The sequence below is a fragment of the Culex quinquefasciatus genome, chromosome 3 (genome assembly GCF_015732765.1).
Source record: "Culex quinquefasciatus strain JHB chromosome 3, VPISU_Cqui_1.0_pri_paternal, whole genome shotgun sequence".
Taxonomy (NCBI): domain Eukaryota; kingdom Metazoa; phylum Arthropoda; class Insecta; order Diptera; family Culicidae; genus Culex; species Culex quinquefasciatus.
The window spans coordinates 115,415,021-115,440,509 of NC_051863.1; the positions used below are offsets into that span (position 1 = coordinate 115,415,021).

Below are 25,489 nucleotides of genomic sequence, written 5' to 3' on the forward strand. Positions count from 1 at the left end.
AAGACACGAGAGGACTATACTCTCACGTTTCTTTTCGTGAGGACTATCCCCTCGTTCTTTAAATTTGGGTGTGGTACTCCCACAATAGAGGAAAAAATCGTGACGTCAGAAATGAACTCAAATCGTTCAAAGTTCATTTTGTGAGTGACTTAAACAATAGAGGAGAAAGTCGTGACGTCAGAAATGAAATCAAATCACTCAAAGTTCATTTTGTGAGTGACTTAAACAATAGAGGAGAAAAGCAACTCGCGACAAAGTTTTGAGGCTAGGAATTTTGACAGGTATGAATTGCATAAAGTATTCGCCTCCTTTTCTCTCCCACAGAAAACCTGGGAACGAGGTAGCTGCAGCCGTCCCCTAACATGACAGTTTTCGTGAGTTGCGCGTATCCACGGACAGATGGCAAATGGGCCTCGTCGGAGTCCGCCCAATAAAAACGCAACTAAAAATTTGCATGGGAAACTTTTGTTTCGTGACGGCTTTCACGGCACGCTTCCTCCAACTGTTCTAGACAAATATTTTAACGTGGCGTATCTTTTAACAAGTTTTTCAAGAAAATGATTTCAAAATGCTTATTTTGTCGTTTTAACCCGAAACAAGGCAAAAACTATATTAATTTAAACTATTCGCCATTTTCAAATGTTTGGCTGGATGATATCAAAGGCCGCCATCTTAGGCCCACTGGGCCCACAAAAAGGGGTACGCTCAGTTTGTATGGGAGCTGTCAACATGCTCCCGGGCTGGGTAGCTGTCAAACTAGGCAAAAATGTTAAAGTCACTCACAAAATGAACTTTGAGTGATTTGAGTTCATTTCTGACGTCACGATTTTCTCCTCTATAGAGGAGTGAGTTCATTTCTGACGTCACGATTTTCTCTATAGAGGAGAAAAGCAACTCGCGACAAAATTTTGAGGCTAGGAATTTTGACAGGTATGATTTTCATAAAGTATTCGCCTCCTTTTCTCTCCCACAGAAAACCTGGGAACGAGGTAGCTGTCAAACTAGGCCAAAATGTTAAAGTCACAAAATGAACTTTGAGTGATTTGAGTTCATTTCTGACGTCACGATTTTCTCCTCTATAGAGGAAAAAATCGTGACGTCAGAAATGAACTCAAATCACTCAAAGTTCATTTTGTGAGTGACTTTAACATTTTGGCCTAGTTTGACAGCTACCTCGTTCCCAGGTTTTCTGTGGGAGAGAAAAGGAGGCGAATACTTTATGAAAATTATTTTATAAAAGGAGAAAAGCTCGGAACTTAACCTCAAACTTCAAGGCCGTGGCAGCTTGGGCCGCCACCCCTCCGGGCACAACCTTTGGCTCGTCCATCTCGATGCCAATCACTCCCGAGCAGTAGATGGTCCGGTCAGCGATGATGGCTTGACTTCAAGACAAAATTTCAAATTGGTATTTTTCCACATTACATATGTTTAAACACTTACCTAAAATGGGAAACAGGTTTGGGATTCCTGCTGGTATAAACAACTTTCCTAGTGATCTTGGACATCGTGGATCGTTGAAATTGTAAACCTTTCGCCTAAACTGGTTAAGATTCTACTGAAGACACCGTAATTTTGTCCAAATTTCCAAGTCCAAGTATTAGTGAGAAATCTTATCAATTTTAATAAGATAAAGGCCTGCCAGTCAAAACTCTTGCACCCAGAACTGGACATCGGCATACGAGAGGAAAAAGAGCACGATTCGGTAGTAACATGGTACTGTGTGCGGACTGAGAGGATAAATCCCGAAATTACCGAGAGTACTTTAGTCATGGGTTCATCTTCAAAAAAAAGTTCTTCTATCAAAAAATAATAAGTACTGGTACCGAGACTCGAACCCAAGACCTTCGGCATAATGAACCGTGCCTTTGCCGTATGGGCCACCATGGTTCGGTGACTAAGTGGCGGTCATTTGTCCTTATAAGCCACTCAATAGGATGAACTGTTCCAATGAACGAATGAAGACACGAGAGGACTATACTCTCACGTTTCTTTTCGTGAGGACTATCCCCTCGTTCTTTAAATTTGGGTGTGGTACTCCCACAATAGAGGAAAAAATCGTGACGTCAGAAATGAACTCAAATCGTTCAAAGTTCATTTTGTGAGTGACTTAAACAATAGAGGAGAAAGTCGTGACGTCAGAAATGAAATCAAATCACTCAAAGTTCATTTTGTGAGTGACTTAAACAATAGAGGAGAAAAGCAACTCGCGACAAAGTTTTGAGGCTAGGAATTTTGACAGGTATGAATTGCATAAAGTATTCGCCTCCTTTTCTCTCCCACAGAAAACCTGGGAACGAGGTAGCTGCAGCCGTCCCCTAACATGACAGTTTTCGTGAGTTGCGCGTATCCACGGACAGATGGCAAATGGGCCTCGTCGGAGTCCGCCCAATAAAAACGCAACTAAAAATTTGCATGGGAAACTTTTGTTTCGTGACGGCTTTCACGGCACGCTTCCTCCAACTGTTCTAGACAAATATTTTAACGTGGCGTATCTTTTAACAAGTTTTTCAAGAAAATGATTTCAAAATGCTTATTTTGTCGTTTTAACCCGAAACAAGGCAAAAACTATATTAATTTAAACTATTCGCCATTTTCAAATGTTTGGCTGGATGATATCAAAGGCCGCCATCTTAGGCCCACTGGGCCCACAAAAAGGGGTACGCTCAGTTTGTATGGGAGCTGTCAACATGCTCCCGGGCTGGGTAGCTGTCAAACTAGGCAAAAATGTTAAAGTCACTCACAAAATGAACTTTGAGTGATTTGAGTTCATTTCTGACGTCACGATTTTCTCCTCTATAGAGGAGTGAGTTCATTTCTGACGTCACGATTTTCTCTATAGAGGAGAAAAGCAACTCGCGACAAAATTTTGAGGCTAGGAATTTTGACAGGTATGATTTTCATAAAGTATTCGCCTCCTTTTCTCTCCCACAGAAAACCTGGGAACGAGGTAGCTGTCAAACTAGGCCAAAATGTTAAAGTCACTCACAAAATGAACTTTGAGTGATTTGAGTTCATTTCTGACGTCACGATTTTCTCCTCTATAGAGGAAAAAATCGTGACGTCAGAAATGAACTCAAATCACTCAAAGTTCATTTTGTGAGTGACTTTAACATTTTGGCCTAGTTTGACAGCTACCTCGTTCCCAGGTTTTCTGTGGGAGAGAAAAGGAGGCGAATACTTTATGAAAATTATTTTATAAAAGGAGAAAAGCTCGGAACTTAACCTCAAAGGTAAACCACCGAATGAACTTTTTTGACAGGTGTCAGTTCCGGGACTTAGCATTTAAAATTATAATTTTGTTCCGGTTGTTCCGTTTCGCATGGACACAAACACGACCAGGAACACGGCAAGAACACGGCCACGGGAATGGACAGGAACAGGCACCTACACAGCCAGGGACACAAAAACGGCCAGAAGCAAAGGCACGAACACGGGCAGGAGTCCGGACAAGGACACGGCCTAGAGCATGGCCACGCGAACGACCAGGAATAGGCAACTACGTGGTCAGGTGCACGTATACGCACACGGTCAGATGCACGGGCAAGCACACGGGCACTAATACGTAAAAAAACCCGGGTTATAACGTTTCGCGCAATCGAAATCAAATTCAAATTAAAAAAATGCTAAGTCCCGATTTGACACTTGTCAAACCACTCAATAGCACTCACAAAATGAATACTGAGTTCTTTGAGTTCATTTGCTACGTCACGGTTTTCTTGCCTATAGAGGAGAAAAGCAACTCGCGACAAAATTTTGAGGCTAGGAATTTTGACAGGTATGGTTTTCATAAAGTATTCGCCTCCTTTTCTCACCCACAGAAAACCTGGGAACGAGGTAGCTGTCAAACTAGGCCAAAATGTTAAAGTCACTCACAAAATGAACTTTGAGTGATTTGAGTATCATTTATTTCTCCTCCATAGAGGAGAAAATCGTGACGTCAGAAATGAACTCTAATCACTCAACGTTCATTTTGTGAGTGACTAACATTTTGGCCTAGTTTTACAGCTACATTGTCCCCAGTTTTTCTGTGGGAGCGAGTGGGAGCGAGTTGAATACTTTATGAAAATCATTCCAAGCCTCAAAATTTTGTCGCGAGTTGGTTTTCTCCTCTATATAAATAACAACAAACACGTTTTGTTTGGCTGACCACAAGAGAAGATAGCACGACAGCGACCATATCAATCTCTCAAAACCAGTAACAAAAATTGTCAGGCATTCTGATTTGAGAATTACTTTTACTTATTTTCAAAGGTAGAGTTCTAAAACTATAGAAATATAAATAAATCCCAAATCAACGTCCATTTCAAAATCCAGCCCACTTTCGTCGAGCATCACTGCTCGACTTGCCAGCTGCTCGAACCCTCACAGCACGCCGCCACCACGAAACACCCTGTGAATCTCTCATTCTGACAGCAGCTGTCGTCGGCATTCGCACTTTGTTTACATACACACCGAGTTCCGTTTTTTTTTGTTTTGTGCGAAACACCGCAAACGACGTGATTCTCCAAGGACAGATAAGTCAAGTGCAAGAGTGTTGTTTTTTGTGGTCCCCCAGGGTTCGTCTGCTAAGCTTGAGTAAACATTATTTTTTTTTCATCGCTGACAACCTGTTTTAATCGCACTTCTAGCTCAGTTCACAGAATCTAATCCCGCTCTCCTGCTGCGGATGGCCTCGAATGCGCTGCTGGGCAAGCTGATTTTGGCGCTCACGTTGTCCGTCTTTGCGTACTACTTCTTCTGGGTTGGCGTACTGCCGTTCATGGTGATTGACTCTAGCGACGGTAAGCATTGTCTGTCTAATCTCTCGTACGGAGGAGCATCCCTAAGCGGGGCTAAATTGGCTTGAGCGATTGTAATCAAATGCTGCAGGTCATCTCTCTCTGCTTAGTTCAACTCAGGGCTAAAACGCGCTAAGTGCTGTTACACAATGCTGATTTGGCTCAATGAGAGGAGCAGGCACTCGAATTGACTTGACTTTGCTGATTTGTACTTGCAGCCAGCTGGATTCATTCGCTGTTCCCGGATAGGAAGTTTGCATTTTTGGTTCCGGCTGTTTTTGGAGTGTGCTTCATCGGAGGACTGTCGGTATTTACGCTGTATCACTTGAGGAGAGCCAAGCAGAACTGATACCATTAACAAGTAAGTTTGTACGTAGAAACAGTGTTACTAGAAAGGTGTTGTGGGTAAGTAGTAAGATTAGTTTGATTTTTAGTTGTACAGAAAACCTGTGTTATGGAGAAGAATTCTTTTAAACCGTGACATGCGACATGTTCAATGTCGTAGAATCATGCCACGAATTTAAATACGCTTAAACATTGCCGTTCTTAACCAATCTGACCGCAACTGGCATTACGAAATGTATTTAGTGGTTTCTGTTAAAAACACTTTTCTTTTGACAACCCAATTAAACTTAATGAAAACATTCAAGAGAAATGCGACCTTACCGACCTTGTGGAACCATTTAATGAAATTTCATGTGAGAAAAAGGTAAACCAACTTCTTCAAAACGAGCAGGGTGTCCTAGTGTATCGAAACCTGAAGATAAATCAGAACTTTGATTGTGCATTGGAGTCGAAATATGTAGAAATGAGAAGAAACCCAGAAAAGACTTCAATCAAAATCAGCATATTGTTCTCTCTGGTTTGGTGGGATTAACACCAGCACCTGGAGCTGTTCGCCAACGGGGTTCCAAGATCGGAGCTGCGTGATATTATTGGGACATATTGAACCCATCATATAAAAAAATGTCTTGATTTAGTAGTTCAATGTCAGATTTTAAGCTAGGAATTTTATCTAAATTTTGAAGCAAAAAGTAACGAAAGTTGAAATCTTAAATTTAGAGGTCAATCCTTTTTTGAATCCACCAATGTTTTTGCTAACGAAACTAATTTGAAAAATGACTTAAAAGAGACCTTAATATAAATTGAATAGGGGCAGAGGGGGCAGAATGGACCAACCTTGGTTTTGGGCTTAAGAATTGATTTAGACCAGCTGTAAGACAAGGGTCTTTTAAAGGACGTCAGATAACATCACCATACCGAAAACGACGTTTAAATTCATTGTATTTTTCGAATCATGAACAAAAATGAAAATCTATTGACAAGACCACGCAAATGTTGTTTATTTAGAGGTTTTTAAAAAAAGCTTTCTGAAAATTAGGAACGTTTGAAAAAGTTTTTTCAATGCTTAGAATGTAACGAGATGTTACAACCAAGGTAAACAAACAACAACGGACCCTTCAAATCATTTGGAGGCTTGGTGGTGGAACTGTTAAATTAAAATCCACTTGGGGGCAGAATGGACCACCCTTTTCCTGCCTTATAAAACAATCAAAAGTTACAAAATTTGAGCTAAATGGATTATTTCACTCCTGGTAGCACGTTTAATGCAACATTAATTGATTTTTTACTTGTTTTAAAGTTTATTTGTAAAAAAATGTCTTTTTTAAACATATTTACACTATTTTCAAAAATGTTTGTTTTATTAAGTGACTATTTTTATAAAAGTGACCAAGTTCATGGAATATTAGAAAGGTCCCTTAAGTCATTTCTTGTCTCCCTCCAACGTTGTATTAGACGAAATAGCTTGTTTTCTAAAGTGGCTCATTCTGCCCCGCACCCTGGAAAAGTAGTCGAAAAACTTTTTTTTTTAAATTGCATCCAAAATAGTTTTAAGCTAAAAATTTTCATCAACCAAGTATACAACAATGAAGGGAACATCCCAAAGCATAAGCCTACCACACTGAAATCATGAGTTTTTATGTTTTTCTATGGTTTTTGGTGCATTTTCCTTAGGCGGGCCATTCTGCCCCCCAGCCCCTAACACTGTTCTGGGCAAAGAAACACACACAGCGCACTATTTCGAATCCTGCGACCCCATTTTAATCCATTTTAAATTGTTGATTGCCTCAAAAACTACCCAATGCATTTTTTTCTATTTTTCATCACTGCTATTTTTGCTGACACCTTGGATTTTTAAAATCAAAACAACTTTAGAGTAGATAAGGAGTTATACTCAAGCTGGGAGCGGCTGTGGCTGACTGGTTATGGTGTTCGCTTTGTAAGCGAATGGATCTGGGTTCGATGCCCATCTGCTCCCAACGAGAAAGTTAAGAACACATAAAATTTGAAATTGAACGAATAATCATAGTCGCTCTAGGCGGGGTTCGAACCCCCGTCCTATGGATTGGTAAGCAAAAATGCTAACCACTAGGCCATGACGACTTGGTGAGCGTGGATTGGAATTAGGAATACTGTTACAGAGAGCGAGTTGTGGCGCTATAACCACGGCAAATAGTGTCCAGGGCATTCGTGGAAATACAATGTCCCATCCCAGAGGGTCCCGGAGTACCAAACCTTCTTAGCATGGTGCTCCCAACGAATACAACCAAATCTCGGAGCGTATGGTGGTGTGTCCCCACGCTTCTTCCTCCCCTGTCGATTCAGAATTGTGTTGTTGTTCGAACACCCAGTGCTCAAACTCAACCCAATTACGAGTCATCTCTGCGATACGGCTTTACGCAGTAGGCCTTGCCGCTTTAACGCTTGTGTTGTTTCAATGCATTCCGATGCAATGGCGCACTACAAATGTTAATAAATGACAAGAAGAGTGCTAGGCGTCATCTAACCTAAGGCACACTCCAGGATCCCTTCGAAAGATTGGCTGCGCTAGGGTCTGATTAGATTAGATTAGATTAGATTAGATAAGGAGTTATACTCAAGCTCGACATTCAAATATAAAAAACATCCGAAGTGAAATTTTTCCGAAGGAAATTGAGGTTGGATAATTGGTTTGGAATTAATTATTCATGGTACTGGAGTGATTTATTTTTGTCAATTTAATAAATCTTGGTTAATCTTGCAGGCGGTTATGTTACACATGACCAATATGACAAAGAATGTTGCACAAAGCTCTCGAAATAAAATCTGTTTTAATGAAATTAACTGTGACCCCTTAACTACGTTAAAATGATTCAGAATTTTTAATTTCAAAAAAGCGGCCCAAATTGCGGCGATGTAGGGGAAATATGCCAATTTTAAGCCTAATAAGCGGTCGTGTTTGAATGATGCTGGATAATCTGGGTTGTTCCTTGAAATTCACTAAAACCAAGTAAACCAACGAGTAGAGCAACTTACTGTGAACATTTCTTCACTTTTATTAAAATTTATGCTATTCCTTTTACAAGCATTAAAAAAATATTTCAAAAATGCATTCTAATCAGTCGACTGCATTGGGCCACGCCCATTTTTCTATTTTCAGCTTAGTTCTTTTTTTTCTTCCAGCGCTCTTTTGAATCTGCTTAGTGCTGCCAAAATTGATGAAATTTCAAGCAAACACTCATGAAAAGTAGCATTTATAGCGAAAGTTTCCTGGCAGCACTTGCTCACTCCAACAAGCGCTGCACCAGCATGTTGGCGGTGATGGCGGCCACCCTTTGTTCTTTATGTGCCTTAGCTCCTCGCTCGCGTTTTCTTCAGCCTTCGATTGAAATGGGTAGTCAAAATTGAAACGTCGAAAGACTTAGCGTGTTTGCTTTTTTGATGGTGCTTGCTAATTATTTACATTTTTCGGGATCATTTTTCAAGTGAGTGACTAACTAACTAAGGTGCAAAAGAACATTGTATATTCCGGTGTGCCTCCAGGCAACCTGCATGGCAAAGAACTCCTTTCAAATTAGTGCACAAACTACACTTTTTAATGTGTGCATGGGTGGGTGAGCTACGAAAATATCAATATGAAGACCGTATATGATGCAAGTCTTGTGGACACTAAATCCTCCAGAGGCTTTCTGTTAGCTTTATAGTATCGCACAGCATGCTGCTGCTACCACGCAACAGAAAACTTGCGTTGCAGACATCATCTCTGCTTGAAACGTAAGATTCAAGTAGGTAGGTACCTTAAGCATGCGTTCCTCAAAAAAAAATTACGCTTAGTTCGTGAAAAGTCGGCCGTCGTGGCTTTCCCTCACGTTAGAATAAATGCTTTATAAAGTCCCAATTTAGCAATTTTTAACTAGAAAATAAAGTTATTACTTACCATTAACGCTATTTGTCTGTTGTGAATGCTTGAAATCCAAAAGCAAGAAAATTTAGTCACTTTTCACAATATTTCAATTCGCTTGTTATAAAACACAACCTTCTGCTTGTCCTTTTCGGCATAAGCGCCTAAGGGGTTGTATGTTTTGTTTTCCAAGTTGTTATACAGTTTTCTAACTTGTCCATAGACAGCCCTAACACTAAACATTCTTCCTACTTAAGCTATTCCACCAAACGTGATTTGAGCTTATATGCACACTTCTAATCAAATTAGATGAGAAGAGTTTTCTCTTGACATTTGCATCAAGCTGATCAAAGCACTACAGTATCTTAGTGAACAATTTCTTATGTTACTCTCCATTCGCAGGTCCACCTCGAGGCTCGATGCACGATGGAGACGTGGCTGGTGATCGGAATCTCCGGCGTTACCAACGGCGGTAAAACCACGCTGGCCAAATCGCTGCTCAGCTACTTCAGCGACAACCTGAACAAGATCATCTTTAAGGAGAACATTACCCTGAACAAGGTTACGATGCTGTCCCAAGACGATTACTTCCTGCCGGTGGACAGCCCCAAGCACAAAGTGGTCGAGAAGCTGAACCACATCAACTGGGAGATTCCGTCGTCGATCGACATGGACAAGATGTGCCACGACATCATGAAGATCCTCGGCCACAAGTTCATCCTGTACAACTGCCACCAGCTGAGTAAGAGTGAGGAGACAACAACATTGCCGAACAGGTCGAACCCGATTCCGCGGCCGACGAGGACAACATCTTCGCGGATCATTTCCTCAGCAATTACCTGAACCGATACGACGAGGCGTGCGCGGCCACTGCCGGAAACCAAAGAACCTCTAACCTCATCAAAAAGTCCAAAAATGAATCATTCCAAAACATGAACATCAAGCTGAACGTGTTGCTGATCGAAGGCTTCCTCATCTTCAACCATCCGTTCACGTTGGATTTGTGCAACATCAAGTTCCATCTTCATTTGCCGTACGAAAAGTGTTACGCAAGGCGGATTGAACGGACGTACGATCCGCCGGACGTGGTGGGCTACTTTGAGATGTGCGTTTGGCCGCTGTACGAGAAGCATTTCAAGGAGTTCAAGGACCAGCCGGACATTTTCATGCTCAACGGAGAGATTGCCAAGGAGAACATCTTCAACTACGTGCTGAACTGCGTCAAGAATTTGCTGTGAGCAGAGAGCAGGGACGAGCCAGAGCAAACTAACGATAATTTCAACAATACAGGCGTTGTGGTAACTGTGGTTCCTTTTTATTCTTGAAACATAACTGACTTTTAAACTCATACAAGGGCTAAGACGAGTAGTATTTTCGACCGCTTGTAAATTTTGACTAATATTTTTAAATAAATAAAACATTTCAAATGTGAATGGTGCAATTTTTTACAAATTGAGAAAGACTGACGTTGAATAGAAGTAAAAAAGGTAATTGAAATTCGAATTTTTAAAGAAACCTTTAGTTTAAATGATCCACTTTAACGACCCCCATGTCTTTTGTGGTCTCTCTAGAGCAAGTTTATGCTGTTCCTAAAGTCCAAGTCAAATTTGATTCTCCCATTATTGATGAAGATCTTCAGCTTATGATTCGTCTGGAAAATGTTCGCCGAAGACAGTATCAACGTTCTCGTGATCCTGCACTGAAGCGAATTCAAAAAGATTTGCAAAAGGTTATTGACCATAGATTCACTCTCCTGCGAAATGAAAAGTTCGCAAGAGATGTTGAACAAATTAAACCTTATTCCAAACCTTTTTGGAAACTTTCAAAGGTTCTTAAGAAACCTCAAAAACCCATCCCTTCTTTAAAAGATGGTGATAATATTCTATTAACTAATGGGGAAAAAGCTCAAAAACTTGCTCAGCAGTTTGAGAGTGCTCATAATTTCAACTTAAATGTTTTGAGTCCTATTGAAGATCAAATTTCAATAGAATTTCAGAATATTGCCGAACAAGAATATTCATCAGATGAAGTTTTTAATACGGATCTGAATGAAGTAAAATCTATTATCAAAAAAAAATTTAATATGAAAGCCCCTGGTGAGGATGGCATTTTTTACATTTTAATTAAAAAATACCGGAAGCAACTTTGAGTAGCTTGGTCAAAATTATCAACAAATGTTTTGATTTGGCATATTTTCCAAGTAGTTGGAAAAATGCCAAAGTAATTCCGATTTTGAAACCGAATAAAAATCCTGCTGAAGCTTCAAGCTATCGGCCCATTAGTTTGCTTTCATCAATTAGTAAATTATTCGAAAGAATAATTCTTAATAGAATGATGAAGCACATTAATGAAAATTCAATTTTCGCTGATGAGCAGTTTGGTTTTCGCCTTGGGCATTCAACTACTCACCAGTTGTTGAGAGTTTCAAATTTAATTCGAAGCAACAAATCTGAGGGCTATTCTACTGGCGCTGCTCTTCTTGATATAGAAAAAGCATTTGACAGTGTTTGGCATAAGGGTTTGATTGCGAAATTGAAAAGGTTTAATTTTCCGATTTATATCGTGAAAATTATTCAAAATTATTTGACGGATCGTACTCTGCAGGTATGTTATCAGAATAGCAAATCTGATGAACGACCTGTACGTGCTGGCGTCCCTCAAGGAAGCATTTTGGGTCCAATTTTATACAATATTTTTACTTCTGACTTACCTGATTTGCCCCCAGGTTGTCAGAAATCACTTTTTGCAATTGATGCATTTCGACAAAAATCATTGCAGTCTTCAGCTGCATTTATCCGCTCTTTATATAGTTTATAAGTTAGTTTTAAGGTTTCCCTTTTCTCTTTTGTAAATGTAGGACCTTCTACATTTGAAATAACTGAATAGCGAAAGCTACAATATTTCATGAATAAATGAAAGTTGCTAGTATTTAAAATTGAGGTGAAAAGTCATCGATTGTGATTGGACACTCAATATTTATTTAACTGAATGAATGTACATGGAAAAGAAAATCTAAATAAATATAATTAAAAAAGAAAACATAAGCTCAACAATATAAATGCGAATTAAAATGTTAGAAATAAAACAAGAAAAACATAAAACAAGAGAATAAAATTTTTTCGTAGATCAAAGTTGCTCAAAATGACCTTCTGAACAAGGGAAAAATAAAAAAAAATCAAAAAATAAAAATTTGGGCGGTAGAGGGTTAACCCATCTTAAATCCTTTTCAGATTTTTCAAGATACAACTCTTTCGTGAGAAATTTGGTGGCCCTAAAAAGTAGGGACCTACAAAGGGAAATGAAATGTTCTGGGAGAAATTTCAAACACCCAAAGTCATTCAAATATAAGGTTGAAAAACTTGTAGTTTTTCTTTGGTGCTGGCACTTTTCTTGTACCGAACTAGCACAAACATAACAAAAACTACCAGATTATTATCAACGACAGTTTTACAATACTTGTGATTGCTATAAGTCTTGTTTTTGCCAAAATTATTTTAAATTGATTCCAACCTTGTTCTTACATAATCTTGTTGCTCGATTGGAACCCCGATTTGACAGTTCGATTGGAACCCTGAGAGTGACATTTCGCCTCTCCATATAGGCTCTCTACTAAAAAGGGCCGTTTGTGAGTCTGAATCGCAGCACCCGGTGTCCACTTCGAGGTGGAGTACTAAAGGTAAGAACAAGATTGTCCGTCAGGCCTGAACGCAAACGCAAAATTTTGCGCCTGTCATCATAGCCTGCCAGTCATCGACCATAGAGCTATCTAAGCCCGATGTCACGCACACTAGCTTACCATTTGTTTTTGCTGGCGGGTACAAATTTTAACCTAGAAATCTTTCGTGTACGTACACGCAATACATGCGCGCGTAGATAACTCTATTGAACATAGCAACCCCTGCAGATTGTTAGACTGACAGTTGATGGAAACATCGAACTGGCACAGCGTTCTGCGTTCACCACTGCATCGAACGGACAATCTTGTTCTCACCTTAAGTCACAGTCACAACAATCTGGGTAGCAGCAGTTGGGTCGTCATCTGCATTTCCTGAGTGGACATTGTCATTCCGCGACGTATAGTGCGCCGTGATTTTTGATACCAATATCGTATGGTTCGATAAATGTCCCCCCGGGAAAACCTTCCTTCAGGGCATCGGCTACTCCAGGCTGTGGCCAATATTCTGCCAAATTAGTTCCAACCACATTGTCCCAAATCATTTCTATATTCCGGTGCCAGGAGACAACCTGCATGACAAAGAACTCAAACTGTACTGAGCAATAACAAACTATAGTTAATTGTACTTAAAAGAAGCATCATAATCAATGTTTGAAATGATATTTTATAAGAATAAATCAATAACAAAACATTTTTTGAAAATAAACATGCGTAGTTTTATCAGTAACTGTAAACAAATCTATTGTTTTGTTTAGGTCAACTGTTTATGTAATTGATGTTGGGTTCCCACAGAACCACCAGCCGTTCTAACAATTTCGCGACTCGCTGTACTCCTTGGTAGCACCCAGGTCGAGAGAGGCGCGATCGGAGATGTAATTGTACCTTTAGTTTTTCTGCATATCATTACTGTTAGTCGCTGTTACAGAATAAACGTGTTCTTATTTGTTAAGCCTAAGTCTAGTTTATTCTTGCGACTTTGTGGCCGCTCGTTTGGTTCGCGCCCCCGGGTACACAACATTTTTGGCGACGAGGACGCTGCAAATTTCTGGTGTCCTGTGCAACCCGTGGAATTTGCGGAAAAGAACCCGGCTCTACGTTACCCGCCGAACCTAACCTCAACCGGACAATGAGCGACCCGGATCTGAAGAGCCTCCTGGAGAAGCTGACCGAGGTCTGCCTCCAGAACCAGGACCTCCAGAAGGAGCAGCAAGCCCAGCAGAAGGCGCTTCAGGACCTCGTGAAGACCGTCACGGCCAAGCCTATCATCGCGCCACCGAAGCTCAACGCCAACACCAACGACAACAAGGAGTTCCTACTCGAGTCGTTGGCCAACACGATGGTCGAGTTTCATTACGATCCGGATAGCGATGACGGCCTGTTCGACGTCTGGTACTCGCGGTACGCGGACACTTTCTCCCAGGATGCTTGCAAGCTCGATGATGCCAGCAAGGTGAGACTGTTACTGCGGAAGCTGGACACTCGGGCGCACAGCAGATACGCCAACTTCATCCTGCCGAAAAAGCCGAAGGATAACGACTTCGAGGAGTCCGTGACGAAGCTGAAGGAGATTTTTCCCGCCGAACATCCCTGTTCAACAAGCGCTGCAAGTGCCTGCAGTTCATCAAGCCGGAGTCGGACGACTTCATCGCCTACGCTGGCGCGGTGAATCGACTCTGCGAGGACTTCAAGCTGAGCAGCCTGAAGGAGAACGAGTTCAAGGCGCTGATCTTCGTTTGCGGACTACGCTCGCACCGGGACTCCGAAATTCGCACCAGACTGCTGTCCAAACTCGAGACGGATGCTGCTACACTTACGGTCGACACCCTCGCAACCGAATGTCAGCGGCTCCTCAACCTGAAGCAGGACACAGCACTGATCGAGAACGCCGCACACTCCTCCACTTCTGTTGTCAACTCTCTTTCTGACAAGTATCGTGGCAAGTCAAACCAGAAACGGCAAGACAAACCACAACAAAAACAGAAGTCGGACGCAAGGAAGACGCCAAAATCCCCTGGCTATGTGGTGGTGTACACTACACGGAGGCCTGCCCTTTGTAAAACACGTCTGCAAAGAGTGTAAACAAATCGGGCACAAAGACGGCTACTGCGCGTTCGCGAGGCCGTCCGGGAAACCGCAGCGTTCCAGCGTGAAGGAGGTCTCGAGCGACCAGACCAGCACCCGTCGCAGAAGGAAGTTTGTCAGCATCCTGATCAACGGTAAGCCGATCAAGCTCCAAATCGACACGGCCTCGGACATCACGGTGATCAGCCGCGATAATTGGTTGGCTCTTGGATCTCCCGCAACTCGCCCGACAAGTCACGAAGCTACTAGCGCGTCTGGAGGCCACGTCAAGCTGGAGGCAGAGTTCGAGTGCAGCGTGACGCTGCAGGATTCCTGCCGCTCAACCGTCTGTTACGTCGCACCCAACAGCAACCTGAACCTGCTCGGGTTGGACCTGATCGACGCTTTCGACTTGTGGTCTGTCCCGCTATCTTCGGTGTGCAACCGGGTGACTGTCGCGGACGGCGTTCTGGATCAAGTTCACCAGCTGCAGCGCAAGTTTCCGGAGGTCTTTCTGGACACTCTGGGCCTCTGCACGAAAACGAAGGTGAAGCTGTTTCTGAAGCCGAATCAACAGCCCGTGTACGTGCCGCGCCGGCCAGTCGCGCAGACCGCCTACGAACCGCTGCAGGACGAGCTGAAGCGTTTGGAGAACCTGGGGATCATCTCGTTCGTCGAGCACTCCGACTGGGCCGCGCCGATTGTGGCTGTACGGAAGGCGAACGGCAGCATCCGGATCTGTGGAGATTACTCCACCGGGCTCAACAACGCGCTCCAGCCGAACGATTACCCGCTGCCAGTGCCGGACGACATCTTCGCATCCCTTGCTGGAATGCGCCATTTCAGCATAATTGATCTCTCCAACGCCTACTTACAGATCGAAATGGACGAAGATTCGAAGAACCTCCTCACGGTCAACACGCACCGGGGCTCTTCAAGTTCAACCGTTTGGCACCGGGCGTGCGTCCAGCCACGGGCGCTTTCCAGAAGATCATGGACTCCATGACCGCTGGCCTGACCGGAGTTCGCGTCTATTTGGACGACATTCTGGTTGGCGGGGCCACTGAGGAAGAGCATCTACACAACCTGCACGCGGTGCTCGAGCGCATCCGCGACTACGGTTTCCACCTCCAGCTCTCCAAGTGTCGTTTCTTCATGGACGAGATCAAGTACCTGGGCCACGTAGTCAACAGTTCAGGTATCCGCCCCGATCCGGCCAAGCTCCAAGCGATCTCCACGATGCCGCCTCCGAAGAACGTTTCAGAGCTGCGCTCGTACCTCGGCGCAGTGAACTACTACGCCAAGTTCGTTTCGGAGATGCACCGTTTGCGCCATCCGATGGACCAGCTGCTCAAGGCCAACGCACAGTGGAACTGGACCAAGGATTGCCAACGCGCGTTTGAGGAATTCAAGCGCCTCCTGTCGTCAGATCTCCTGTTGACGCATTTCGATCCTCGCCACGAGATCATCGTTGCTGCCGACGCGTCCAACACCGGAATCGGTGCCTGCCTGATGCATCGCCTGCCAACAGGAGCCATCAAGGTCGTGCAGCATCGTAGCCGTTCGCTCACCCCCGCCGAGAAGAACTACGGACAGATCGAGAAGGAAGGTCTCGCACTCGTGTTCGGTGTCATGAAGTTCCACTCCATGATCTATGGCAGACACTTTACCCTGCAGACCGATCACAAGCCCCTTCTCTCAATCTTCGGCTCGCACAAGGGCATCCCAGTTCACTCGGCGAACCGACTGCAGCGTTGGGCCATCATACTACTCACCTACGACTTCCGTATCGAGTACATCGCTACGGATCAGTTTGGCTATGCGGACGTGCTCTCCCGTCTCATCAGCCAGCACAGCAGAGAAGACGACGAAGACTTCGTGATCGCCGCAATCTCGTTGAATGACGAACTCGGAGTTTTTATCGACTCGTCGGTCAGCAACTTCCCGGTCACGCACGCCCTGATCCGGAATGCTACGAAGGAGTCGAAGTCGTTGCAAGCGGTCATCAAGTACCACCACGAAGGCTGGCCCGAGTCTTCCACGATGATCGCTGAACCCGAAGCGAAACTTTTCTTCTGCCGCCGTTTTGCTCTCAGCGTGGTCGAAGGATGTCTTCTCCTGGGTGAGCGCGTCGTCGTACCGGAAGTATACCGCAGGCGCATTCTCAAGCAGCTGCACAAAGCGCATCCCGGAATTGTGCGCATGAAGTCGCTTGCGCGCTGTTACGTGTTCTGGCCCCGAATCGACGCGGACATCGAAGACCTTGTGCGCGCTTGCCCAAAGTGCGCCGCTGCAGCCAAGCTTCCAACCAAGGCACCGCTCCAGTCCTGGCCGACCCCGAACGGCACTTGGGAGCGGGTCCACATCGATTACGCTGGCCCGATGAATGGAGTTTTCTTCTTCGTCGTAGTGGATGCGTACTCAAAGTGGCCGGAGATTTTCGCAACCCCATCGTCTTCCACCAAGGCGACTCTCAAGCTGCGGCAGTGCATCGCTCGCTTTGGTCGTATGGACCTTCTCGTTTCGGACAACGGTCCGCAGTTTACGAGCGCTGAGTTCCGAACGTTCCTGAAGCAGAACGGAATTCAGCACGTGACGACCGCTCCATACCATCCGGCGTCCAACGGTCAAGCTGAGCGCTTCGTCGACACGCTGAAGCGAGCTCTCAAAAAGATCAACGAAGGGGAGGATTTGGAGGAAACTCTGCAAGTTTTTCTTCAAGCGTACCGGTCGACTGCGAACCCGCAAGCACCCGGTGGTAAATCTCCTGCGGAGCTGATGCTGAGTCGTCGGCCTAAATCAACATTCGATTTACTACGAGCTCCTCCATGCCGCCGAAGCCCACTCCTGCGAACGAGAAGCAGAACGCTGACTACGACCGGAAACATGGAGCTGTGGAAAGGTGTTTCGCGCCCGGTGACCTGATCTTCGCACACGTGTTCCGTCGCAACGATTTCACGTGGGCACCAGGGCAAGTAATCGAGAAGGTCGGCGCAGTGAACTACGTCATCAAACTCGAAGGATCCAACCGTCCAATCAAGGTGCACACCAACCAGATACGACGCCGTCGCGTCGCTAACGCAACATCGGCGGAAGCTCAACCTGGCACACTTCCGCTGGACATCCTGCTGGACAACTTCGAGATCGAGACGCAGCCATTGCCGAGTGGAGATTCACCTGTTCTACCTGGAGACGATCGACCTTTCCCGCGCCGTTCTGAACGAGACCGCAGAGCTCCGGATCGCTACACCCCGGGACTTTGGGCTTAAAGGGGGATATGTTGGGTTCCCACAGAACCACCAGCCGTTCTAACAATTTCGCGACTCGCTGTACTCCTTGGTAGCACCCAGGTCGAGAGAGGCGCGATCGGAGATGTAATTGTACCTTTAGTTTTTCTGCATATCATTACTGTTAGTCGCTGTTACAGAATAAACGTGTTCTTATTTGTTAAGCCTAAGTCTAGTTTATTCTTGCGACTTTGTGGCCGCTCGTTTGGTTCGCGCCCCCGGGTACACAACAATTGATATGAAAAATGTGCATCAAAATTACTTTTTTTAATCATTTTATTGTTTACAGTTGTTCTTGAAACGTTTTCTTTGTTTTTTTTTTCGGAAATAAATGTGTTTAAATGTCCGTTAGTTGTCTCTACGAAATCGGCTGATTTCGACCATTTTTATTTTTTGTATTTTTTAATTTGACTTAAACTTTGTGGGGGCCTTCCCTATGACCAAATAAGCTATTTTGCGTCATTGGTTCACCCATACAAGTCTCCATACAATTTTGGCTGCTGTCCATACAAAAATGGTATGTAAATATTCAAACAGCTGTAACTTTTGAGTATATTTTCTGATCAATGTGTCTTCGGCAAAGTTGTAGGTTAGGGAGGGTACGTTTTTCAAAAAGTTCTCGGATCAAGTTTTAGAAGTTGGCGCGTGATTTTCCCAGACCTGTAGGAGCGTTTGAACAAAAAGTTCCAATTTCCCATAGTTATTTCCATGTAAACTTTAACCCTGATGCGCGCAGCCAGTTTACAACCAAATGAGCTGATATTTGGCATGAAAGTCCCTATGGGCATGCCCTACAAGTGGAACCATACTAGAACTTGATCCGAGAACTTTTTGAAAAACGTACCCACCCTATTGTAGGCATTATTGACCAAACATTGAATATTACGCTCATTTAAAATGCTAGTCTTGATTTAAAAAAATTCAAAATAATTTTTCCAAAAGGACGGAAAATTTCACGAATGTTTCATGTATTAACATTGAAAATCGGACCATTAATTGCTGAGATATCGTCATTAGAAAATGGTGGGCTGTTTGGGTGAGACTTAGAAAACTTCAATTTTCGTGTTTCTTTTTCTTAAAGCGGCTCTATCTCAGCATCCCGAGGTCCAATCTTCAATGTCTCTTAGACAATTTTATAGGGTACGTTATCCATTAGTGGACCCCTTTCCTATAGTGGACCCTCTGAAGGGTCTTTGATGAAAAAATCAATAAAAACCCAATTTCAAGCGTGTTGTTGTCTACAAATCTGTTATTTGGCATGTTCAGCATCATTTAAAACAATGTTGACTGACATTGAATTGTCCTTTTTGCCAAAATAAGTGTTTTGAGTTCGACATCTGAAATCAGACATGGCCACTAGCATTTTCACAACAAAACAGCATTTCTATTTTATGATTGAATTAACTATACAATCATTTTTGACTGGTTATTTAACTTCAGTAAGTCAAAATAATGTAAGTTTAAGGAACTATACTAAAATAAAGCGAAGAACTGCTCATTTTCAAGCAAAAATTAGGGGGTCCAATATAGGACAACGAAAATCCTAACTTTTCCAAAAGTGGCACCCTGTTAATTTAACCTTCAAAAATGAAGAAAACTGTGTATTTAAGCAAAAGTTTCTCTTAAACACACAATGAATGCTTGTTGTACTCAACCTAATTGTATATTTTTTTCAATTATGAGTATAAATACACTCAAACCCCAATGGTTTGACACCAACCATTGTCAAACGAACGGGGTCACTTTTTAGTTTGACACCCCTTTTACACGGAGTTCACACAAACTACCAAACGTTTGTTTTGATAGTGTGCGTGAGCGCCGTGTAAAATGTGACAGTTCGTCACTTTTTAGTTTGACTTTGACCAACCAACGGGGTACAAATTAAAAAAGTGTCAAACGAAAAAGTGACCAACCACCGGGGGTTGAGTGTATAGCTGTTTTCATGTTAAAAGTATCAAAAATGATGAAGCCGTAAGAAATCATAACTAATAACAAACTATAGTTAATTGTACTTAAAAGAAGCATCATAATCATTGTTTGAAATGATATTTTATAAGAATAAATCAATAACAAAACATTTTTTGAAAATAAACATGCGTAGTTTTATCAGTAACTGTAAACAAATCTATTGTTTTGTTTAGGTCAACTGTTTATGTAATTGATATGAAAAATGTGCATCAAAATTACCGTAAAACGGGGTGACTTTGATAGCCGGGGTGACTTTGATAGGTTTGCGTTTTTTCCGCAAAATGAAGAGTACAATTAAAATACGTTAGGAATGGTTTAGAATCATACTGATCGTGGTAGAGAAGTGTTCAAAGTACCACGAAAAGAACTTTTCATAAAATTTTGAAAAGTTTAAAAAGTTAGTTAACTATAGTTAAGAAAATGTTGATGAATGTCATTATTTTAAACTACTCAAAGTGTCATGATTTTCTCAATGAACATGATTTTGAATCGGAAAACGGAATACATTTTCGGATTCTTTGGACAATTTTCCACTAGGAGAAGGTTAAAAAAGTTTGTAAATAATAAATAATATGTGTTTTTAAAACACAATTAAAAAAATCTCCACATTTATAGGCAATCTCAGTTGAACAAATTTCATGTAAAATGTGAAAACTTGTGATTTGTGCTTCGAATTCAGTATACAATGCAATATAAATAGATAATTTTACAAACAAAACTAGTTTTAACAAATTTCAAGCAGGATTCCGACTTTTTAACAATTTTACCTAAAATTTATATGTAGTTTGCTAAACAGCTTGTACACTTAGTTAACTAAATATAAACATTGATTTTTTTTTGTTTAAAACTATATCAGCTACTTTAGTGATAGTACATTTAACGTACAAATAAAGTTTGAACATCTTAAAATTGATTTTAACAAGAAAAACTATGACTATCAAAGTCACCCCGGAATTTAAACTAAGAATTTTTAACGTAACTATTTTTCTAAACACTATTGCAAAAACTTTTTTTCCAAAATAATGCATGGACTTTGTGTGGCCTACCCCAGTACATGTTTTAAAAATAATAATCTTGAGAAAAACCTTACATGTTGGAAAATCTTACAAAAACAAATTGAAATCCTATCAAAGTCACCCCGGTTTACGGTACTTTTTTTAATCATTTTATTGTTTACAGTTGTTCTTGAAACGTTTTCTTTGTTTTTTTTTCGGAAATAAATGTGTTTAAATGTCCGTTAGTTTTTTTTGTATTAAGCCAAATTTGTAAACAAAACATGTTTGTTTATGATAGAAAATCCATCTTTTATTCATTATATCTATCATAAGACCTCCACCATGCATCAAAACACCAAATATCGGTTTAATTTGGTATAAAAATAATAGTTTTCCTATAGTGGACCCGGGTCCACAATCGGATTATGGACCCGGGTCCACTATTGGAAAAGGGGGTCCATAACAGGCAAAAAAACTTTTTTTTTCAAATGGCTATTTTTCTGCTCAAAAACAAATTACTGATGAAACAAATAGTGAAAAGTGTTCAAAAGACTTCAGATTTCATTGTTTTGTACAAAGGGTTATGAAAAAGTGCTTAAAATATTGAAAAATTGTGAAAAATGCGCGTCGGCTCTACTAGGGGGTCCACTAATGGTTAAAATACCCTAGCAAATTTTCTGAACTTTAAAAAAAATATTTTTAGAAGCGGTCACTCAAGGTCACTTTTTTAAAAATTGAAAAAAAGCAAATATTTCGACAAAATCAAACTTTCGGTGGCTATATCTTGAAAACAGAGCCCTTTATCAAAAAATCTGTAGAGTAATTTTCGATTGCAAATTCAATTTTGCATTAAAAAAATGTCGAACTTATTTTTGCATGAAACTTCGATTTTTTCCAAAAATCACTATTTAAAAAAAAAATCATAACTCGGCGGCAGATTTTTTGACGATGTTTCTCTATGGCTCAAAAGTTGCGGATTTTGTCCCCTAAAAGATATCAAAAAATCTCGAAAATCAAAAAATACTTATTTTGGGAAATTGAGTTTTAGTGAAAAAAAGTTTTGTATAGACAGCAGCCAAAATTGTATGGAGACTTGTATGGATGAACCAATCACACAAAATAGCTTATTTGGTCACAGGGAAGGCCCCCACAAAGTTTGAGCCAAATCAAAAAATACAAATAAAATCCATTTCCGGTTATGGTAGAGAATTGCTCTACTATTGATGTGTGCATGTGTGTGTGAGCAATGAAAACATGGGGACCGTCTCTAATGAAAGTCAGATCGACACTAAATCCCCCAGAGGCGATCTGTTGGCTTAAATAGTAGCGCACGGCATATTGCTGCTTCCACGAACCGAAATTTGAGTTGCAGACATCATCTCTACTTCGGACGTAAGAAAACTGGCCCACAGTGGTTCAAAACGCTATAAACGTGATTGTTAATGACAACTTCGAAACTACTCATTTAAGAAGTTTACTTTCTTCGGAATAGTTTTAGAGTACGAGTGCAGTTTGCTAAGCTTTTTGCCTCGTAGTTGTTCCCTGCTTCAGCTGAGGAAAACATGTGGCCCACTTCGAAATCGAATTTCAGTTGTTCGTCCAGCACAATCTTATTTTCAATTTGATATACATAATCGACTTTGAACTGCCTCAAAACCGTCCGAAGATCATCTGGCAGGTTTACATCGGAATGACATCATGGAAGTATTTTTGTATGTATTGCTTATCCCACAATAAACTGTTTTTAGATATTTTGCATCTTTCCCAAAATGGCGCTTGATCTATTTTATCGTACAATATTTCATAACCTTTGCTTCGTCAGTAGTAAAACGGCAAGTAGTCTTCCAGATCTGCATATATTGTACCTGCCAGCAAGTCGGGCATGTGGTGCATCCATTGATGTGGACGATTCTTGCGTTTGTTTAGAAGTTGAAGCTTTTGGAACGGGAAGTAGTGCTTGCAAAGTTGATGTTTGTTGTTCTCCCATATTTGATGATGTTGTCAATGTCGACGATTGTATCATTTTCGGAACGGGAACTGGAAGAGGCAACAAAACTGGAGGATGTATATTTCCATACAACACCGACTTGCTTTTCTTTGTTACTTTCTGAACAATTTGTTTCCGCTTCTTTGTCCGAGGTCCTGTTGTCTGTGGATTAGCAGCTAGTTCGTCCGTCAACGCGCTCTAGATTTTCGTCGATTTTTTGTTGTAAAAGTGCTTTAAATGTGTTGAATTTGTGCTCAATAGTTTGCCACTAGACCCCGCAGCGCGAGTTATATGGAAGTTTCTGAAACCATCTTTGGGTTCCCATGGTTTTTTTGTTCAAAGGCAAGGCCCTCACAAAGTTTGAGCCAAATAAAACAAATCAAATTTAATCCATTTCCGGATTTCTTGAGGAATTGCTTAATTTCTAAAAACAGTTATCAGTCTAAAGCAAATAATAATTTAATAAATAGAAAGCGAGCAATTGATTTTCTATCATAAGTCAACCGAAGACATTCTCCATGATTCAGTTAAGATCCTGTGATATTGCAAATGCCGTGGAAAATCACTTTGACCCAATCTCTTCGCGAGAGCCATTGTCACCTCCACTAAGAGATTCTTTTCATAAGTTGATATGCAAAAGCAAAAGTGTTATTAATCTAATACAAGATTATACATTTTACAAAACCAACAAATAACTACTTCCAATTCTCGATTTAAATTGAAAACGTGTTCATTCCGAAAATGCAACCAGTGTCCGATTTCATCGTTCTAACTTAACAATCTCCATGCACTCGGCCCCAATTCCCAAGCTAAACATAACTCTAACTCCGCGACTCAACGCTGAGGTAACCGCTCTGCCCTGTTAGTTTGCGGGATTCTGCGCGGACAGAGATTTATAGGAATAAGTTAATGAACTGTGTGCGGTGCGTCGTCGTGTCGTTATTTTTTCGCAACCCATTGCCTGTTTCCCTTCTTCCATTTCTTCTTTCTTTCCATCTTTCTCTCACTTGCTCATCCACTTTTCCCCGTCTTTTTTTTCTTTTCTTTTTTGTTTGCTGCCGGTTGATTCCCTGCTGCTGCCAACGAACTGTGGCCACTTTGCGCGGCGAGCCCGCATCATCATCCCATGTCCCCTGGCGCGGTACACCTGGTCTGGACCCTGGACCATGGCAATGGCCACTGACTTGGACTGGGAGCTATCTTATTGATCTTGTTTCTCGTTCGTTAGCTCACGTTTTGTGCGGAATTGATAGCAAGAAGAAGATGATACTGATTATTTGATCGTTGATCTTGATTTCAAATGGAAGCTTCGCTCATCCGAGAAAGTTTTGAGATCGTTCGGAATTAAATTGTAAAATCTTGTGTCAGGTTATCATAAATAATATTCAATTGCCTCCAAGTTTCTTCGATTTTTTTTCATTTGTCTTCAAATTGACTTCAATTGTTCTGAATTGTCTTTATTCTTCTAAAATTTTTCTTCTAAAAATTCTAATGTCTTTAATTTTTGTTAATTGCCTATAATTATCTCCAGTTGTCTTCAATTAATTCAATTGTCTTCCTTCGTAATCAGTGGTCTTCAATTCGGTACTAAAGCCCTATGTCAATTTTTATGTACAACGGTAAAAAACACGATTAAAAACCATTTCTGATCACTATTTTTCATTTTAATGCAAAATTTTTTTTTGACAAGACAACATTTTTTCAATGGATTAACTATGGTCTCCTTGGAACGAGCTGTCAAGTAGGAGCTTTTCTGTCAAGAAGGACCGCGAGGTTAATTTTTCAAAATTCATTAAAAAACCCATTTTAAACTTTTTGTGGTCGTACAAAGGGTCATTGTACTCAGAAAAATAAGTTTTATCGCTGTAAACAATAATATCAACAATCTATGCTTCATTTTAGGACCCAATTGTCCTCAATTATCTTTTATTGTCCTCAGTTCTTTTAATTTCATTAATTTCATTTTCTCTAGAGAAGCACAAGAAAGGGGCAGATAAGCATTTTGACAGTTTGAACTATTTTGCTGTCTCTCAAATGTCTTCAGTTGTCTCCAATATTTTTTTAAATATCTTCAATCGTCTTCAATTGTCTTGAATTGCTTTCTGCTGCCATAAGTTGTCTTCAATCGTTTTCAAATGTCTTCAACTGTCTTTAGTTGTCTTCAATTATATTCAGTTGTTTTGAATTATCTTTATTTGTCTTCAATCATTTTCAAATGTCTTCAACTGTTTTCAAATGCTTTGAATTACTGCCACAAGTAGCACTCATAACTTGTCGACTGTTGAATAATAGTAAGACAATTGTTTTTGATAAACATACGAGAAAAATCTGAACATAACTTAAATAACAGTTTGTTTCACTTATGTAACTATCGTGTTTTGTGCCACAAAAGTGTTGAAACACAGTCAACTTCACTCTTTTCCAACTTTAAAACACAACATAGGGAAAATTCTCACCTATTTGGGAGGTTTAGAACTCGCTCCTAACTCCATCCAATTTGCTGAGCAATTCTCTA

The 25,489-nt window shown here is 41.3% G+C and overlaps 5 protein-coding genes across 7 annotated transcripts; 4 read left to right on the forward strand and 1 right to left on the reverse strand.

The window, feature by feature from the left end:
* Window positions 1–43: 43 nt before the first annotated feature.
* Window positions 44–4,740, reverse strand: LOC119769210 (2-iminobutanoate/2-iminopropanoate deaminase-like). Its single transcript, XM_038261129.1, has 4 exons — window positions 4,608–4,740; window positions 1,441–1,552; window positions 1,257–1,382; window positions 44–56 (listed from the first exon to the last, which is right to left on the reverse strand). Exons 2-4 carry the CDS (start codon window positions 1,503–1,505, stop codon window positions 44–46), a joined length of 204 nt encoding a protein of 67 aa, XP_038117057.1. The 5' UTR covers window positions 1,506–1,552; window positions 4,608–4,740.
* LOC6031310 (dolichol-phosphate mannose synthase subunit 2) lies at window positions 4,410–9,537 on the forward strand. 3 transcript variants are annotated; one of them, XM_038262947.1, is made up of 4 exons: window positions 4,410–4,556; window positions 4,629–4,781; window positions 4,997–5,139; window positions 9,403–9,537. In XM_038262947.1, exons 2-3 carry the CDS (start codon window positions 4,667–4,669, stop codon window positions 5,125–5,127), a joined length of 246 nt encoding a protein of 81 aa, XP_038118875.1. In that variant the 5' UTR covers window positions 4,410–4,556; window positions 4,629–4,666; the 3' UTR covers window positions 5,128–5,139; window positions 9,403–9,537. The 3 variants fall into 3 exon arrangements, with proteins under 3 accessions (XP_038118875.1, XP_038118874.1, XP_038118873.1); XM_038262946.1 differs by having other exon boundaries at window positions 4,418–4,575; XM_038262945.1 differs by having other exon boundaries at window positions 4,421–4,575; window positions 4,634–4,781.
* Window positions 9,427–9,843, forward strand: LOC6031311 (nicotinamide riboside kinase 2). Its single transcript, XM_001842076.2, has one exon. The coding sequence runs from the start codon at window positions 9,427–9,429 to the stop codon at window positions 9,841–9,843; it is 417 nt and encodes a 138-aa protein (XP_001842128.2).
* An 89-nt stretch (window positions 9,844–9,932) lies between these two features.
* Window positions 9,933–10,238, forward strand: LOC119769211 (nicotinamide riboside kinase 1-like). The gene has a single exon (XM_038261130.1). It carries the CDS (start codon window positions 9,933–9,935, stop codon window positions 10,236–10,238), a length of 306 nt encoding a protein of 101 aa, XP_038117058.1.
* A 3,564-nt stretch (window positions 10,239–13,802) lies between these two features.
* LOC119769212 (uncharacterized protein K02A2.6-like) lies at window positions 13,803–18,159 on the forward strand. The gene is given in 4 exon segments (XM_038261131.1): window positions 13,803–14,225; window positions 14,276–14,604; window positions 14,657–15,660; window positions 15,663–18,159. Coding segments are annotated over 4 exon segments (3,756 nt in total). The 3' UTR covers window positions 17,663–18,159.
* Window positions 18,160–25,489: the final 7,330 nt, after the last annotated feature.